The sequence below is a fragment of the Dipteris shenzhenensis genome, chromosome 17 (genome assembly GCF_047967505.1).
Source record: "Dipteris shenzhenensis isolate YYH24624 ecotype China chromosome 17, Dip_SZ_1.0, whole genome shotgun sequence".
NCBI classification, from domain to species: domain Eukaryota; kingdom Viridiplantae; phylum Streptophyta; class Polypodiopsida; order Gleicheniales; family Dipteridaceae; genus Dipteris; species Dipteris shenzhenensis.
The window spans coordinates 11,317,736-11,338,019 of record NC_141612.1 but is presented as its reverse complement, the minus strand read 5'-3'; the positions used below and the strand labels follow the sequence as shown (position 1 = coordinate 11,338,019).

Genomic DNA, 20,284 nt, shown 5'->3' with positions numbered 1-20,284 from the left:
GAAAGGATTAACAGGAGGAATCCTCCGATTGTTTGAAAGCTGGAATCGGAGTTGTTGGTCCGCCATAGCCAAGTTTCCAACCAGGTCGACTTAATAAGACAAATAAAGAGGACTTAGGTGGTCGCTGCTGTCTTCCGAAAACTGGAGCGTTGCAACCGAGCTACGATTGCAGAAGTGGATTCATCGCTGCCCGTCTATGCAGAGGTTGGCGTAGGTTACATCGGTGGGATTTATGCTGCTGGCCTAAGCATAGCCTTGGTCACCTTCGTGAATGCCTGCCCTTGGGTTCAGCCTAAACAACTGAGGTGAGCGGACGGATTCACGAAGAAGAAGTGCCTACCTTCAACGACTTGCAATCGATGTTTTGACGTCGGACGACCTGCACATGAAGACCAAAGCTTAAAGCTTTGTAAAAGCCACGTCATACAAAGCTATAAGCTTTGAAAAAGCCACTTCATTATCAATTTCGTACTAGGTATGGGCATTATCAATTTAAAGTAATGCCATTCGGATTAACAAATTACAGTCGAGAAAATCCGTACAGTTTTGCTGTCAGAAAAAAAATAATTTATTTTCGTACTATCAAAAATCCGTACGATTTTGTCCGTACAGCCAGGAAAAATTCGTACAGTTTTGTACCTGCTGTGCTTTCCTCCTTGTAAAGCATTGCTGCTTCCAAGCCTTTTCCTTAACTCGAATGGCGGATTATTCCTATGAGAAAACCTTTCACAAAGACAAGTCGGTTTCCAACAAGAAACAACAACAGGTGATGGATTCAGATGATTCCCTTCATGACTCTGCTGAGGCTCAGCTTGTTTATGAGGTTATGCATGAAGGGTTTGAAGACACCCGCAAAGGTTGGAAAGATCCACTTCACACCACTGGCATTATGGTGGAAGTGGATGATATATTTGATCCAGTTAAGGAGTATGCAAAGCATGCCATTATAATTTTCTTCCCAGGATGGATGCCTGCTGCAGCAGATGTTAGGAATTGGTTGACTCGATCATGACACTTATACTATTGAGGATGGCTACCTGCTCTACAAGGGTAGAATATGTGTTCCAGATAATAATGACATTAGGCGCTAAATTCTTTTTGAATGTCATGATAGTCCGAGTGTTGAACATCCGGGAATTCAGAAGACGTTTGTGCTTTTGAAAAGGCAATTCTTTTGACCTTGAATAGATAAGGACATCCAAGATTATGTATTGAAGTGCCAAATTTGGCAGGTCAATAAGGCTGAACGACTTTAGGTAGGAGGTCTCCTATACCCATTGGAGATTCCATCAGGCAAATGGGAAAGCATCTCCATGGATTTTATTATGGAAATACCTACGACACAGAGGGGGCACAACTCTGTGTGGGTAATTGTTGATCAGTTGACCAAGATGGCTCATTTTATTCCCGTCAATGAAGATGTTAAAACTCCAAAATTAGCTAGGCTATTTGTGGATCATATTTATACATTGTGTGGACTACCAGCCGGTATTGTTAGTGACTGGGATAGCAAATTTAACAGCCATTTTTGGAAGGCTGTGTTTATGAGGTTAGAAACTTCATTGGATATGAGCACCGCGGATCATCCATAGAGTGATGGTTAAATTGAAAGGATCAATTAGATCATTGAAGATATGCTTCGAGCATATGTAAGTAAACGGCAAACTAATTGGGAACAATATTTTGCCCATATTAGAATTGGCATATAACAATGCCAAACATTCAGCGACAAGTTTTAGTCCATTAAAGATGATGTATGGATTTCAACCAAGAGCCCCAATGGCAGTGGGACTCGAAAAAGAGAAGGTTCAAGCGGCCAAAGACATTCTTGAAGATATGAATCAAATGCTTAAGTTAGCTAAAGATAGCATAAGACGAGCTCATGATAGAGCACAAAGTTATGCAAAGCCCCACCGTAGAAGGTTGGAGTTTGAAGTAAATGAGAAAGTTTGCCTCAAGGTACCTGAATCTTCAGAATCTCTAAAGATAGGTAAATGTCCGAAGTTGTATCCTAGGTATTGTGGAGCATTCACAATACTTAAGAGAATTGGAGAACTTGCTTACAAATTAGCCTTACCTGGGGGATGTAGAGTACATCCAATTTTTCATGTTAGTAGGCTAAAAATAAAAGTAGGAGATGATGATAATCTCATTGGAAACGAAGTCCTAGTTGAACTCATTGAACCTGCATCCTTACCACATGAACCAAAGGTTGGAGATATCATAGTCAAAGAGTGTGTTGGTGTGAAGTGTTAGTGTGTAGTACTAGGTGATCTAGTACTAGTCTATGTGTATGAGTCTTGTGTGAGTGCCACGTGTCATCATGGGACTTATCCCATATGCACTAGGTGCTAGAGTATGGGTGAGTAGCCTACATACTTCACTTGTCTTGTCATACTTGATGAATGAATGAAAGCCTTCTTCATGTCTTCATTTGAGGATTATTTTTCTCACACCCTAACTCTCTCTCTCTCTCTCTCTCTCCTTTCACCATGTTTCTAACATGGTATCAGAGCCACCTTCCATAGCTGCCACGTCACCCTTCCCCTAACCCTAAATCATCATTTTTGCTCAAGCTCCTGCAGACGCCTCAGTTTCGCCTCCTTTTCTTGCAGCCGCCTTAGCTCCGCCTCAGTCCTGCCTCCTTTGCATTTCTACCTGCCCACCTAGAACCTCCACAACTAGCCGTACAGTCCGTACTGACAGTACGGACGATTCTATTCTGTTTTTCCCTGCAGCGCCATACCATCCCTGCTCCTGGAAGCTGCGCCTAGCTAGCTGGTCGGCACATTCTTCAAGGTGTGCATGTGTGGAGCACTCCATCGCCAAACTCTAGGTTTCATGTGCTACTGCTGCATAGCCGCCTTCACAGAGTCACTTCCAAGCTATTTCCAACGCTCCAGCATACAAATACCAGCCGACTTTCAGCTTGGTGATCTGTTGCAGCAATTCCGAGTCCCTTGCTGAGCAGCCTTACAGATTTCGAGACTTACCTTCACACTTGGAGGTGCTGACTTCGCCTCTACTCCAGCCCACGACTTGCTCCATGCAGATTTCGGACCTCTAACTGCCCCGAAACCCTAAAAGTCAATTTTTGCAATATCCGCTCAGATCTTCCAAAAAATTTAGGGCTTTTGTGATTTGAGGGCTCCTAAGTGTTGCAAGAACACTCTCCTGCAAGAAATTTTACTCTCAATCACACAATCATAGACACATCATCAATCACACCTAACTCAAGCACACCTACACACACGTGTTCACACACTCACTCATGTGATCACACTCATTCATAGACCTTGTAACCTCAATTTGTCCCAACAACCTTATGGTCCTGATGGGATCAATGAACCATCATTGTGCCCCATTGCGTCTTTAGGATGGACCAGTGTATAGGTGTTAAGGTCCAGCCTCTTATCAGACCCAACATGAGAGTTCAGGTGTCGGCTCAGTGAGCAGTGGTAGTGGATTCATACGTTCAACCTTATGAAGGTCTCTTCCTAGTCCTTCCCACCCTAGCTTCGAAGGGGGGTGTTGGATATCGAAGTCTATGTGTGAGAGTCCTAGAGTTTTATGGGTGTGAAGAGTCCTTGTGCAAGTGGACTAAGTCTTAGATTAGATTTGATATGATACTATGTGACCTCACCTATGAGTGTTGGTGTGTATTTAACAAAATATAATTTTTTGCTAAACCCTAATTTTCAAATTTTAGGGCATTTCTGTCTTTTGCATCCCCTGAGCTGTATAGAAGTCTCCTGCATGTAGAAATTTGGGGATTTCTCAAAATTCATGTAATTTCATTACTATCTTGTACATTCATTTGGGCATTTTGCCTCCTTTGGGCATAAGTGCTCAAATTTGAAGATTTCTTCGCATTTGGTGACTCTCCGATCGGCACATTGAGAGTCATGACATGATCTCCCTCAGTAGCTACTCCTATGGACTTCATTGACACATCATTCGAGGGCATCATAGCCTGGTTCTTCACCGACATACCTCTTCGAATCAGGATGTGCACACTCTTGTGCGGTAGCTACTTTGGGATCATGGGTTCTCTGCCCTTGCTATGCAAAAAATGAATGAAAATATTTCTATGTTTGAGTTAAAGGTTCTCTGCCTTGAGTAGTTCCTCTAAAATGAATGTTTGAAGAGTCAATAAGAGGTGCTCTGCCCTGGGTTGTCCCCCAAAAATGGATGTATTGTCTTTTACTTTGGTTGAATGTATTGACCACCCAGTTCAGAGTAAGGGGGGATGACGAGTGATGGTTTGCTCTTCCCGGTCGCAAGCTGACTGAGAAGTCACTTTCACACAGGAGGTGTTGGATAGTTGGACTCTCTCTCTCTCTCTCTCTCTCTCTCTCTCTCTCTCTCTCTCTCTCTCTCTCTCTGCCCCTGCAGCTCCCCCGCCCGCTATCCTTCCTCTCCCCCCCTGCAGCTCCCCCGCCCGCCATCCTTCCTCTCCGCCCCTGCAACTCCCCCGCCCGTCGTCCTTTCTCCCGCTGCAGCACCCTCCACCTTGCAGCTCCTCTGCCGCTAGATCTCTTGCCCCTACCGCCCTTGCTACTGTTGGCCGCCGCCTCTCTTACCTAGCTACCTCCTGCTGCTGCTCCCCGTCGCCGGTCTGCCTCTTCGCTCACGCCTAGGGCTCCCATCCGCTCCCTCCCGCCTCCTGCACCGCCTCACAGCCCCTCCCTCTTGCCACGCCTCAACCCCCCCTCGTGGGTAGCTCCCTCCTTCGCCTCTCCACCTCCGGCTGCCCTCCACCTTGCAGCTCCTCCTCTGCAACTCCTCCCTCCCGCTGCTCTCTCCCACTCGCCTCCGACTACCCTACATGCTACCTTCCTCGCCCTGGGTGTGCTTCCCGCCATGGGGGGAGAGCCTATGCTCCCACTCCCAATCGCGTACTAAAACTTGCATCAAGGGGACACGAATCAATCCAAGACAATGGGAAAAGCCGAGAAAGAGACGGATAAAGCCAAGAAAGACAACAACAACAACAAAAAACAACAGACACAACTGAAACTTGAGGATGTGAACACGCGCATCAACCGAAGTGGACTCGAGACTGACAGCAAGGCAAAGGCGGGGCCCACCTCAGCCTCTATCTCTACTTCGACTTCAGCCCCCACTTCAGTCTAAGTTCCAGCCTCAACTCCCTCTATCTCTACTTCGACTTCAGCCCCCGATTCAGTCTCAGTTTCAGTTTCAGCTCCAGTGTCAGCCCCCTCTACATCCTCACTTTCGACTTAAACTTCTACGTCAGCACTAGTTTCAGCTACAGCCTCCACATCCCCAGCTGCAGCTACAGCCACTATCAGTGACATACTCATGCTCGTGGCGCCGGTTGCTTCCTTCCCTTCCTCTCCTGTTACAGCTCTATCACCACTTATGACACCTACTTCAGAGGTGTCATACACTACTCCGCATTACGCTTCAACCTTTCTCCCCTCTCTACCTCTCAGACAGCCCACGCTCCCACATCCCACTGGGACTGCCTCATCCATTCCACTATCATCTCCGTACCTCACCCATTTCACCCAATCATCGCCCAGCTTCCGCACCCATCCCCACACTTTCATGTCATAGCCATCACAGTTTCAGCTAAGACACGGGCGGGATGATACACCAAACGCCTGGGAGACCTTACTTATGGAGGTACATAGTTTTCGTGAGCGCGAGATGGAGCTGGCACGCTTCGCACAGGAGCAGGTCCGCTTCAACCAGGAGCACAACCGCATCATACAGGAGCAAGCTCGAGCCATTCAGGAGCAGGCTGGTCTCATTCAGGGACTCAGACAGGATAGCTTGCAACTCCGGTAGGAGGTCACAGCCATACACACAGTCCCAAGGAGTACCCCGGTTGTCAAGGCACAGATTGCGAGCATGCAATCTGTTATTGAGGAGACTTCCAGATGTGTTGACGTGGCCAAACGGGAACCCGCAAGAGTAACTGTTTTGACTACCCTCATGGAGCAGCAGCAGAGTACCAATAAGGCTCTCAACATCATAGTACGCGAAATCCCACGCACTGAGGCTACACCGATGACAGATGCGACTGCTTTCGTGGCCGCTACTCTAGGTGTGGCTGAGCACAAGATCAAGAGGGCATGGCGGGTGGGGAGAGACCCCAACCGAGAGCAACCCCTGATCATACGGTTCCATGACACTCAGGCACGACTTTCAGCTCTACGACACAAGTCAGTCCTTCGAGATTAGCCAACGCTCTCCATGGATGAGGACCTCACCCCTCTACAAGTTGAGGAGAGATGCTCTTTGCTGCAGCAGCAGGACCAGGCCCAAAAGGAGGGGAAGTGGGCAGTGGTGTGAGAGGGACGACTTCTTACAAGCCCCGATAGGGCACCAGCCCCCTCCCCTACATAGGAAATCAGGGTCTATGAGACTCAGATATCCGAGACCCTATCCTGCACCATTTGGAACTGTAACGGTACCTTATGGTCAGAACCAGGGAACTTCTCGGAATCCTATACAGGTCACGACATAGTCTTTTATACAAAGACACATCAGAGTCCAGAACGCCCACTTCCAGTAGTCAGCGGATATACATGGGAGTCTGCATACAGAGATGAAACGGGGGATACAGGGGGAGTTCGAGGGTACGTGGAGTCGCAATCCTTTTCAGATCTGCACTTTTGGGGACCATTTCAATAGAACAGAGAGATGCACATTCCAGGTTTCTTTGGATCCGGACTCGGCACATGGACAGCCGAAATCTGTTTGTTGCAGATTGCTACTTCCCCCCTGAGACCTCCTACTTTGCCAGATATATTCGAGGTGAGACTGAGACATCTCTATTTGCTGCTCTTTATCAGTTCATTGTTGACTTGTCTAGCCGCGGACAAGTCCCCCTACTGGGGGACTTCAACGCGAGGACAGGCGCCCGTCAGGTACCACTCCTCGACTTCAGGGATGATTCCACTCTACTGCCAGACATTGGCCTCGAGGAGGCAAGTGTGCTACGGGTTTCAGCTAACAAACGAGGTCCATTCACATCTTATGGGCAGGCCCTTTTAGACCTTGGCAGGATGCATGATCTCATTCTCTATAATCGTCTTGACAGATGGCCCGCCTCAAGTGGTTTCACGTGCTTTCCACCTAGGGGAGGCTCCCGCGTTGTTGATTACATCATGGGATCCCCTGCCTTCACATCTCGCATTAGCCAACTGTTCTTTCAAATCTTTCACACTTGTAAGATAGGCATCCATATTACCACCCTCTTCAAGCTTCAAGTCCTTCAACTGCTTGCAGAGATAGGCAACCCTCGCCTCATTCCGCACCTGATATAAGGATGCAAGCTGATCCCACGCTTGCTTTGTTGTCTGCTGTGAAGCAAATGCAGGATCAGGAATAGTAGCTTGCCTATTAGCACGACTTTGCTCTTCCTACAAAAGCAAAGTGACTAACTGATCAAAGGAGTAGTGGTCTGGATTACCCATGGCCACTAGTCGAAGGGTTGTAGCAAACCCTTGATATGTATCTAGCAGCCCATTCAATGTGGTACTGACAAGCTGAGAATTTGGCACCACCTCATCAATATTGGCAAGTTGTTCCATGAGGTCCTTGACCTTTGTCAACTATGCATCTATAGAGTCACCTTCATTCATGCTGACTTCCTGCAATTGCCTTCTTAAATATGCAACACGTGCCTCATTGCGAATCTGATAAAGAGAAGCCAATTTGTCCCAAGCATCCTTTCGTGTCCTGCATGACCGGATGTGTGGAATAATGATTATCTTTCATGATAAAGCAAAACAGGAATGTGCATTTGCATCTCTTGCATCCCATCTTGTTTGGTCCTGAGTTGGAGGAGCAACAACACGGGTGCTAGAGGATAAAGCATCAGGAGGAGTACCCTCTGCAAAGGGACTAGCAGTAGGGGCAGCCACTGTAGCATGGCTGGCCTCAAATCAACCCCAGAAACAATGTTCCAAAAATGCCTTGCAACAAAAATATGTTTCATGAGATAAGACCACATCGGATAGTTGGTGCCATCCAACTTATCATCTTCACGAAGAATGCCAAATAAATCATGATTGTTGCCAGCCATTGCAAATGGGACAAGTCAAAAAGCACTGACAAAGTGACCCAAAAGATAGCCTCAAGGCTTGCAACTGCGAAAAATAGGACTTGCTGTCCAAATCAGAAAAAGCCCCAAAATAAGCTGTAATTTGCAAATGTGATCAAATGGCTTGCAATTTCTTGCCAAATTCGCTGCAAATCTGAAAGTATTGCGCAATCTACCTGCAATAGACCCAAAAGCCCCAATTTGTAGAGCAAAACTAAGCCAAAAATGGGGCAAATTCAAGAAAGCCCCAAATTGTCTGCAAATATGCAATTTACCTACAAAATCGTAGCCCAAATGCAAAAGCCCCAAATGTCACCAAAAAATTGCAGATCTGCTACAATGTCTGCTCCAAACGGTGCGGAATGTATGGACTGGTATGGCCGGTATGCAACTGTACAAACGCCGAAGTACAAAAATGTGCGAAAATCAAAAACTATACAAAAATCCGTACACGTGTATGGACAGTGCAAAAATCCGTACAATTGTATGGTCATTTTCTGACACGGGAATCGTACAGACAGGGAAAAAATTTATAGTTGATGCGCCATACGAAAATCCGTACGACTGTACAGAATCGTACGGACAACAGGTTGGGGAGTCGCGTTGGAGCTGTGCAGGACGTCCAGTAGCTGAGCTTGACTATGGAGCTGAAGTGCAGGAGCTGGAGCTGGAGCTGGAGCTGGAAGCAGGAAGCTAGGAGTAGGGAGCAGGTCCGAGAAGGAAGTGCTCTGATACCATTGTAGGCTCACGGAAGCAAAAGGATGCACAACAGTGGAGCAAGAAGTGGAAGCCGTCACATCAACTCGTAGAATGAAAATGAAAGTACAAAGTACTATAAAAGAGAACCCTAGGACCTAGTGTCCTAGTAGTACTACTAGTACTAGATGTCATAAGACACTAAAAGTACTAGGTGACCTAAGTGCCAATAACTAAAGCTACATGGCACATACCAGGGCCCAGAGGGCATCAATACGACTGGGAGAAGATGGCCTACACTTTTGACACACTTCAATGGGAGTTCATCTCGCAAACAATGCGATCCTTGGGCTTTGGAATAAAAATGCAGCAGGTTATTTATTGGCTCTACAGCGATAGCAATGCTGCTTGTATTCTTTTTGGAGACATCTCGGAAGAATGGGCTCTTCGTAGTTCGGTTTGTCAGAGCTGTCCCCTTAGTGCCTTACTATATGCTATTGCTACTCATCCTATGCTGCAATACATTGATCATCTAATGGCTACAGATTCTCTCCATGGTTTGGAACTGGATGAAAATCGCAGCATGGTTGCTCAAGCTTATGCTGATGATTCTTTCTTTACTCCAAGGAATACTCCGCTTGATCTTTCGGCTTTGATGCAAGCTCTTTCAGTTTATGGTTTGACAGCTGGCCTTCATGTTAAGCTCCCATTGCATCTTCAAGACTGGCACAGTCTCTTACGGCCACGGGAGATCATCCCACCCACTCAGTTGGTTCGACACCTTGGTTATCCTTTAGGCAGGGGACTTACTCGTCGACAGCAAATTGATTGGGTTCTAATCAAGCTCCGAAAAAAGCTTGAATATTGGAAATTGGCAACCTGTCCTTTACATGTTCGCCTCCAAATAGTGCACTCCATACTTGTTGCATATATTCAATTCTATTTGCCTTTGATCATGTTCACCAAGGCAGATCTTGATTCCTTTATGTCTATCATTATGGATATCTTTTGGCGTTCTAAACATGGCAGAAAAAGTCTTAGACTGCTTTCGGTGCATCGAATTTGTTCCCCTAAGATGCATGGCGGTTTGAATACCCCTAATATCCAGGTGCATATCCTTGCTCACACGGGAAAAATGTTGCTGCAATTTCTGAAAGGTGATCAGCCGTGGGCTCTCATGATTCAATCACTGCTCACACATATCAGTGGTCATTGGCAACCCACTCGGTCGGATTTCTTGTTTGGGTGCATTGATGGCACTTTGCATGGCTACCCTATGGTCTCCAAATTGCTTCTTGACTGGAAGCAGTCTCTAATGGGTAATTCTTTGCGGGCGAAAAGCATTCACTAGTCAAAAGTTTTTCAACCTCCGCTTGCTTTACAAGAGCCTCGCCGTTCTTACTTTATTTCTTTTAAGGGGATCAATACTGTTGCTGATGTTATTCATGATGATGGCTCTATGCTTTCCTTTTCTTTGGCAGCCACACAGTATGGTTTGGGTTCTCATTATCGTACTTTGTGGCAGCAAACCACTTGTATGCTTTCACCTTTGGTCCCGATTCTCCCTTTGGAACTCCAGGATAGATTAGAGGATTGGACTCTGACTTCCCTTGGGTCCTCCTCTCGTCCTTTGAGAGTATCTCATATTACTGTGCCTGCATTATACAAAATCCTTTTGCCTCAACCCTGGGTTTCAGAAAAGGGCAATTCTATTTAGCGATTGAATCGGCCAGCTAAGTGGTGGAGGAAAAGACTGCGGGAACTTTGGGCATACAAGCTTCCACTTTGGCTTTTTTCTAGCGAGTGCCTCTGGGAATTTTTCCATCTGGACAGTTGTTGGCCCGTAGGCACATTGCTCCTGCTTTATGTCATCGGTGTCTGACCTCTCATGAGACTGTACCTCATTTATTCTAGCATTGCCTGTCTTATCGGCAGTTTTTGGATTCTCTTCGACAGCGGCTACGAGCGAGATTCCGGACTCTTCTCTTCAGGAAATTTTTTTGGCTCTCTAACTTTCATCCACAACAACCGGAGTTTCATCTTTTCTTTGTTTGGGCTCGCTATTGGGCACTTTGGACTTTATGGAAAGACCGCAATTGTAAAGTCTTTAGTGATCCCAATTTTTCTTTGTTTGCTTACTTTAAGAGTTCTCTGCAGCAATCTTTCTTTGATTGCTTGCAGACTCGCCAGATAGATCAGGATGTATATTTGGCTTATACTAAGATCTTCAGATGATGTATTTTCTAGCGCCTCTTTTCTGAGGTGACTATTCTTGTAATATAATCAATCAAAGTTTTCACTAAATAAAAAAAAAGTGTGTGTGTAATAATGTTGCAATTTAGGTTTAAGACTGGGTTTAAGACCGGCTTCCATGGGCCCTGCCTTTCGGCCTTCAATGTAGTTATTAGGGAGTATTGAGGCAGTTTACAATGAATAATGTACCGTGTAGGTTAGGAACAGCATGCAAGATCTTCTTGCTCAAAGAGTGGCATTTTTTGTTTCTAGCATCTGGGTGTTACTTAGTACACAAGCTCACCGTTGTGAGCTATCAGAACACTGCATCAGTTTAGTGTGCCTATCAGAACACTACATCAGTTTAGTGTGCCTATCAGAACACAAGCAATAGTGCGTCCTTTTACCCCTTTTTGCATCCTAAATTACTGCAGCACAGGCAAGCCATACTCAAGAGTGCCCAACAGCGTTACAAAGTACACCAGCACATGCTTGAAGAAGTACTGACATTCAGAAGTTCTGTAAAATTATGATTGAAGCTTCACCTCAATTTCAAATCTTGCATGAAGCTCAATGCTTCACCTTCGGAAGAAACTCTCTCTAAACAAAAAGATACAAGCTCACAGGATAAGAGCAGACCTGAAGTAGCATATGCAGGAAATAAATAAAGTCTGTAACGCTCCTCAGCACTGTCACAACAGTTGCAAATGTTGCATTGAATGTGATGCAATAATATGTCTGCTCCAACACACAGAACCACAAGTTATGCATAACATGTTGGAATAATTATGTAAAGAAAGAACATGTGAAGTGACAAAGGATATCCCAGCTTATCACAAACACACAGAAATCCTTTCACTAGAGTAGTCATCCAATTTTTTACTCATCTTTAACTCTGTTAATGGCTTCTTACTTTAGCAACTTTACATCTCAATTACTATACAAGGGCTGACCTCATGTGACCATGAATTAAAGTTGTGAATATCTTTACTACTATGATATATAGATCGCTATTGTCAAGATGGCCCATTTTCTTATCTTGACTAAGGTTCTTAATGGAGACCTTTGTTGGAGCAGCAATGGAAACATGAGGGAGACACGAGAAGATGGAAGAAGCTTTTTCATTCATGAGAGAGATGGCCAATATATAGGCAGCAAGAGATACAATGTACCTATGAGCTCAAGAGAGCATCTAGATCCACAAATTTCTCCATGAATCTCTCAATCACACACCACACATCTGGATTCACTCAATCACACCTACTAACTGACACATCATCAGTCACACCTAACTAAGGCACACCTACACACACGTGTTCACACACTCACTCATGTGATCACACTCATTCATAGACCTTGTAACCTTTGGTATTATCACATTACATCAATTTGTCCCAACATACCTCCCCCACAAATTGATGACCTCAACCTTAGTAGTAGTCCATGGGAAACTTCATGGCTTGCCCACCTCTACTAATAACACTCATGATCCCAACCTGGCACTCACTCTAGTTGCATCAGCAATAGACTCATTTAGGCATCCTCACCCCAACATGATCTCACTCTGAATTTGGTCTCTTGGTTTACAATTGGGAGAATGAACAATGATTATGCATGGAAGTTCCCATAGGTCTAACAACGAGGGGCATTTCTCCGTCAACCATCAACCCAAAAGTGAAATACTATCAGATTTACAAAAGCCCTAAACTTTCAACACTTGGTCAAACTCAATGCAATGACCTTTCAACAAGATTCGGTCAAAAATAGCTTGCAGAAACAACAACTTGGAGTGCTGAATTTACACAGCTGGAAAAGCTGTTGAAAGGGATTTTTATGCAGAAATGAAGGACATATACCAGCAAGTATCCTCAGCCAAGGATGGGCAAAATGTTGCGCCAGGTTGCTGGTACAAGCTGCTTCAATCCCAACTAGTTTTTCATTGATTCCTCCTCAACCACTGGTCCAAATGAGCTCAAACTTGGAATCATTGCACACTTGCTGAGCTGCTGATCCTCCCCGGCTGCTCCATCTGCTGCTCCCTAGCTCTCCCCTACCTCTAGCCTCAGCCCTCAGCCTCTCCCCTCCGCTACCTTCCCCCTCCGTCACCTTCCTCTCCGCCGGCCTGCTCCCCCTCCTCGCCAGCCTGCTCCTCCCTTTCCCGCTATCCGTCCTCTCCCCGTCGGCCTGCTTCCCCTCGCCGGCCTGCTACACCCTCCCCCGCTGGCCTTCTCCTCCCCCCGGCCAGCTCCTCCCTCCCCCGCAGGCCTCTTCTCCCCTGCGGCACTTCTGCCACCCCACGGGTCTACTCCTCCCCCCCGCGCGTCACTTCTGCCCCCCCCGGGGACCTTCTCTCCACCCCCGGCTGTCTCCTCCTCCTCTCCCTCCTTGCCTAGCTCCTTCTCCTCTCCCTTCTTGCCTAGCCCCTCCTCCCCTCTTCCTCCCTACTTCTATCCTTGCCTAGCCCCTCCCCCACTCCTCCTCTCTTCTTCTACCCCTTCCTAGCCTCTCTACTCCCCTCTCTCTACTCCTACCCTCTATCCTAGCCTCTCCCCCTTCCACCTCTCTTCCCCTACCCCTAGTCCTATCCTCTCTCCCCTTCCCTTAGCCTTCTTCATTCCCTTCTCTCCACTCAGCCTTCACCCTCTCCTCCCTTTCCTCTATACTAGCAGCATTTTTAGTCGGATGGAGCTCAACAGTGTTCGAGTCGGCCTTCCCATCTCGATTGACGATGGCTCAGCCTTCAGCCAATCCTCGCTCGCTTCCAACGGCCGCAAAAACCATCATTTTCTCAAAAGACGAGCTGCAACAGCTCAAAAAAGATACAGATCAAGAGAGCTCGACATCGCTCTTTGCTCTACACATGGGTCCCACCCTTCCAGATTACAGGCCAGGAACTGGATGCTCGCCGCTCTACCTGGAGACCTCGCAGGGCACCTCACAGATGTTTGTTTGCTTGGACGAGGTTTCTTCCATATTGTTTTTGACTCCTCGGAGGTAGCATGTACAGTGCTTCAGGCAAGCCCATTAGCACTAAGCTCCAGGAGGATTTTTTTTACCCCTTTTTCATTGGGGTTTGATCCTATTGAGGAGGACAACCAGACAACGTCACGCTTCATCAGATTTCCCTGCCTTCCCCAGGTGTACCATCGACTTTTACATTGCATTGGAGCCGCCTTTGGAGTGGTTACCGAGATTCCCCCTCTCCCTGAGATGCCTTCTTCAACAGCAGAGACAGTCAGGTCCGATGGGGTACCGCGCGTTAGGGTCATTGTCTCTAACCCTAACATATCGGATGACCACATCCCTTCTTCAGACAGAGGGTCGAGATTGCAAGGAGACATGATCAGTGTAGGATTTGCAAGACCCTTGGGCACTCTACCACAGATTGCCCAAGGAAAAGAAAGAAGAAAAGACCTAAAAGATCCACAGGTGCGCCTCATAGCTTCACCTGACCTGGACCTTCCTCTCGACCAGCTCCTACCGCTTCACGCGCTGCTAGACCTTGGACTTCACAGCTAGGACCAGCCTCTCGTCCTGGTACTTCTTCAGCGCAGCTAGGACCTTCAGCCTCTCGTCCTGGTACTTCTTCAGCGCGGACAAGACAATCAGCACGTCATGTTTCAATCATCCCCCATTGGGTGCCTATCAGAGTTGGGGAGTCAGCTCCACCTCAAGCTACCACTAATGGCGCCACGGACCAGTCTCTTCAAACAAGAGACATTCCTGTCCTGGTTCCATGTGCAAATGAGACTGCTCCTGCCCCTTCAGGTGTTCATTTGCAAGAGCGCTCACCTAGGGAGAACCTTTCGGCAGAGACCCGTGCCTTACTTGAGAACAATGCCAAAGTTGTGGTTGAGGTCATGAAGATTCACGCCGAGGTCATGCAGCATGCCGAGTTCTTGCAGCACCTCCCTCCCTCTCATGCACGTCTGTCTACATCTGACAGACGTCAGGGGGTTATTGGCTCCACTCCTCCTTCCGCTGGGCTCCTCCGCACTCCCGCGCCAGAGGTACTTCGAAGGAGCTCTTTTTTCGTTCTGGCAAACTTGGCTGAGTTTGAGGCAGAGGAGGAGTTTGTACCCTCTACACTCGAGGAGCACATCTTTCAGACATCCGTGGATAGATTTTCCCTCTCAGCAGGTGTGGGTGTGCTATCCCTAGTCGATTTCCCTCCTCTTGATAGAAGGAACTTTTCGCAGGAGAGGGCTTTCTCCGCTACTAGGTCGGGTAGGATCTTCCATCCGGCCTCCTCCTCTCACAGATGAGGATTGTCAGTTGGAACGTTCAAGGCCTCGGGGGAGTACCTCACCGCCACCATAGGCAACTGATTCGTAACCAACTTCATCCAAGTGTTACTGGGGGACCCATGGATATTCTGATGATTCAAGAACACAAATTGGATGTCAAGGATTGTGCCAAGTCGGGTAAGCTTCTTTCAGGCCATACTTTTTTGTCACCCGCCTTGGGCACCAGGGGAGGTACTTGCATCTCTGTTTCTTCTTCTATACTCCCATTGGTGATTGAAACGGGATTCCAGAGCTCAGTGGATTATACTTTTGATTGGAGGACATAAGGTTGGTCTTTTAAACCTTTATGCTCCCAATTCTAGAGGGGGTCGTGTCCTTCTTTGGAAGGAACTGCTCTCTTGGTCACACATTGCAGAGGCTTGGATTATAGGGGGCGATTTCAATATGGTTGAAATGCCCTCACACAAAAGCGGTGGTAGAGAAGGTGGTAATCACTCCCTAGAGAGAGCAGCTTGGGATGTCTTCCTTTTTCAGTACAGTGGCAGGGATGCTTGGCACGATGATGCTTTTCACACTCAACCACATTCTCTCCTGTTTTCTTGGTCGGACAGAAGATTGCAGATGCCTATCCATGCACGGATTGACAGATTTTATGTGGATGATTGGGCTCTTGACAGAGGTAGTCCTGTTAGCATTGCAGCTGGGGAGTCCACTTCGGATCATTTTCCAGTTATTCTAATGGTTTCAAATCCTCATGTGAGGGGCCGCTCTGCCAGTGTTAGGATTCCATATGCCTTTTATGCAGAGGAGGGCCTTATAAAGACATTGTTGAGGACCTGAGTATCTCATATGCAAGATGGGCAGCTTTCTCCATCAGATTTAGCGGCATCCCTTTCTAATATTTGCAATTTTTATCTTTCAATTGCTCGTATCAGGAGGGGTGAGATCCTCAGGCGTGAGATAGGTATCCGCCAGCAATTGGCTGCCCTCCAAAGAGAGGAGCAGAAGAGGCCTAAAGATGCTTGGATTCAGGAGCGCCTTGCTACAGCAAGGGCCCAGCAACAGTCACTTTTAGATAAGAGAACAGAGTATGCCTTTCATGCAGGAGTCATTTTGGACTCAGACGGGAGGTAGGGTCAACAAGCAGTTCTTCTCTACTCTTGGCCCCAGACACAGTAGGGAAAGTGTCTCATAGCTTGTTGACTCAGGCGGATTTCTTCGGACACATCTAGATGCCGTCTTGCAAGTTGCCACCGATTTCCATGCCTCCCTTCTTACAACAGATCCAGACACTCAGGCCACAGATGATGCTAGAGAGGTTATTTGGCGGCACTTACCGAGGTTGGTGACTGGGGATATGACTGTCTCACTTGATGCACCCTTCACCAACGTAGAGTTCAGGACTGCTCTCTTTGCCCTTCACACGGGCAAGTGTCCTGGTTCATATGGACTTGCCCCCTTATTTTTCATTACTTTTTGGGATCCAATTGGGGATCACATTACCTCAGCCTTGCAGGGTGTATGGGACTCGGGTGAGATGCCAGACTCACTTACGGAGGGCCTCATTCATCTGATTCCAAAAGGAGGTTGCAAGAATTTAGTGTCTCAATGGAGACCAATTACCTTACTGGGTACCTTGTATAAAATCCTAGCTAAAGCTATCAGCCTTCGTCTGTAGCCTTTTCTCCCACATCTTATCCATGATACACAGACGGGATTTCTACATGGCAGGACCATCTTAGATAACATTTTCTCATTTTGGGAGGGGCTTCGGATTGGGCCATGCATAATGGCCACAGGCTGGCCATTCTACTCTTGGACTTTGAGAAAGCTTATGACAAGGTAGACTAGGGCTTTCTGGAGGACGCACTTACTCGCTTTGGTTTCTCAGATGCATGGATCAGAGGGGTATCAACCCTCTACAGATCAGCCCACAGCCAGGTTCTTATTGGTGGAGTCAAGGGGGACAGGTTTGAGATAACCAGATCAGTCCGCCAGGGATGCCCCTTAGCCCCCTTTCTGTTTCTATTTGTGGTTGAAGCTATGAGCTATTACATTAGAGCTCAAGCTGGTATTGTAGGGCTCGGGCTTCCTTTGAGGCAAGAGGATGAGCTCTTAGACAGTGAGTTGGCAGATAATACAGCTGTTTTTTTGGATGCCACTTCACAGACACTGACTTCATTCAGGACGGCGTTGGATTTCTTTTGCATTGCGGCAGGCGCACACATTAACTGGAACAAATCCAATGGCTTTTGGATCAGTGATGAGGACACTCCAGACTAGGGGAACGACATAGGGTTCGCCTAGATTCAGAGCCGAGTTTCCATCAGATATCTAGGATGCCAGGTTGGGGTGGGCATCTCTCCGGCACAGCAGTTTGCTCCCGTGTTGGAGAGTATCAAGAGGAAACTCATCTTTTGGAGTTCAGCCAGGCTTGACCTTGCATCCAAGGTTGTGGTTTGAACCAGGTATTATGGGCCACTGCGTAGTTCGTTTGCTCATGTTGGTGCAGATCTAGAGGTTGTATTGCTCAGCTCATGAGACCTATCAGGAACTTCCTATGGAGCGGTTTAGATGGCACCTCAGATGTTGTAGCCAAGGGGGCTTGGGAGACTCTCGATATTATTGACCCGAACTTGCAGTGTATGTCCTTGCTTTGCAAGTTCGTAGTACGAGGATTGATGCCTGGATAGAAGCCCTGGAAAGATTTTTTCTCACGTAGCATCTTTCTTGTACCCCATCTCATGGGGAAGATTGGATGGACAGCATTAGATGGATCTTTACTTGAGCCCATCTCAAATCTCCCCCTTCCCCTCTCATGGCTGCTATTCTGAAAGCTTGGGGATCTTTCAGAAACACTCTTCGCAGAGTTCCACCCACCTCTCGTGAAGAAATTCACAAGCAGCTAGTCATGTGGAATGACTCGATTTTGGATGACCATGGCAGGCCACTTGGAGTGTCACATTATATGCAGTGGTCTAGATGGGAGAGGGGACTTGCTTCTACAGTAGGCGCCTGGCAGGCCTTTATGAGACTTCCAGAGGATCAAAGACTTATAGCAATTGGCCACCTTAGAGGAAGTGTAGTCAGGATACAGCAGATACACGCAGCCATTCCGCCAGAGTGGATTGATACAGATGACATGCCGATCACAGAGTCCACTTGGCGGGGAGCATTTTTAGGGACAGACATTCCGTTACATATTATTGCCCTGCAGGATGCACATAAGGATACCCTAGTCTTTGATGTTCAGTCAGGAGGTAGCGGACTCACAGTGATATCTTGACCCCGATCCTCTTCTCCTTGCGCTGGGGTCTTGGAGACTTTGGTTATATGGTGGTTCTGGTTCCCTTATTAGGTTCTTGCAGTGGGACCCAGGGGAGTGGGAATGGATTGATGAGGGGCACCGAGAGAAGAGCTTCCCCTTCTTTCGCTATACAGTTAGAAATGCCCGGAGGTTTCAGCTCAGCAGTAGAGGTTGGAGGCCTTCCGGAGCACGTCATTGGGATAGTTTTCAAATTTTCGCAGTTGTGCGAAAAAACTTTTGGCGTAGGCTCTAGAAATCCCTTAGGAATAGAAAGATCGCTCTTTTCTTTTGGCTTTCTATTCATGGAGGGATTGTAGTGAACCTGTGGAGATCCAGGTTTGAGGCTGACCCTACTTGTCCTCATCGTCACATTGCAGTTGACTCAGTACACCATTTCCTCTAGGAGTACAGACAGGCGAGGACGATATGGAAAGGTGTTGCTAGGATTTTCAGTATCTTTCATACAGCACCTTTCTATATGACCTGGGGTTCAGTGGCTTCGTTATCTCTTACTGACCCTCAGATGTTTTTCAAGGGACATGATCCAGATCTAGCTCTCATTGTACGGCAACACTCAGTGGAGTCTTGTTCCCTCCAAGATGTTCCCTTCACTCCTTTCAGAGCTGCTCATGCCTCAGTAGACACGTCTTGGGAGATTCTGGCTAGCATTGCAACTTGGCATATTTGGAGAGCCAGGTGTACACAGAGGATGGATCCTCCAGAGCAGCTACTGCCTCTCCTTTTTTCAAAGTTTGGAGAGCATCTCCTTTCTTCTCTGAGTCTCCCTCAGGGTTGAGGTGGCATTTTCAGCCGCCGCCTTGGTTTTTTATTAGCTCATTTTGAGCTGTTTTTTATCCTCATGCGTTGCATGATGTACTCCCTCAGGCAAGAGATACAATGTACCTATGAGCTCAAGAGAGCATCTCGATCCACAAATTTCTCCATGAATCTCTCAATCACACACCAAATGAGATGTAGACTTGCGTACGCCCATCACGTCCATGCGATTTTGTGTTTGCCTCTATCAGTGTGCCCAATTGTTACCTCAATTTGCTTCTCTTTTAGTGATACCTTAGCACATGTCCAAACAGCCATGCCTATTGTTGACTGGACAGCAGATGCCGATGACAATCCTGACAACCCAGATGATGACGGTGAAGCTCGAGTAGTTCATATCGGTCAACGTAATGGCCATGCTATCATTACGTTCAACTCATGAGACATACGTATAAAAGTTCTACGACAATCTCACAAGCTGAAAGGGACGAAGATATGGATAGCCGAGGAACTCACCAAGGCTCAACTGAAGGATAAGGCAAACGAATTAGCAAAGGTTCGGGCTGCTAGGAAGGATGGTAAATGGGCAGTCTACCGGGACGGGATAGCACTCATTAGAGAGTTTAAATCTAAATCAAAAGACTCTCAGTCTTAAACTGATGTAAGGCCAACTATATATATATGTGTGTATGTTTTATCTAGGCTACAATATAGGTACTCTCTAAATAAATGGAGCTGCTTTTGCACTCCTTGGGAGCTGCCCTGCGCCCTCCCTAAGCTGATGTACTAGATGGCTTTCATGTTGTCCCATAGACCTCTTGGTCTCCCGTGGACGTTAATAGACTTTCTTTCTTTCTCTCCCTCTCTCCTTCCACCATGATATCTATCAATTTTTAGTGGGCCGTGTTCAAGAAATTGGACACTCAGCTCAGCATGAGTGTCACT

At 47.0% G+C, this 20,284-nt stretch overlaps 1 protein-coding gene across 1 annotated transcript in view; it reads right to left on the bottom strand.

The window, feature by feature from the left end:
- LOC147891684 (putative cyclic nucleotide-gated ion channel 20, chloroplastic) overlaps positions 1–20,284 on the bottom strand; it is a 124,476-nt gene that overhangs the window by 77,559 nt on the left and 26,633 nt on the right. The window contains exon 3 of the mRNA XM_087388206.1: positions 11,648–11,746. Coding sequence (XP_087244332.1) covers positions 11,648–11,746 — 99 coding nt within the window. The remainder of the gene's footprint in view (positions 1–11,647; positions 11,747–20,284) is intronic.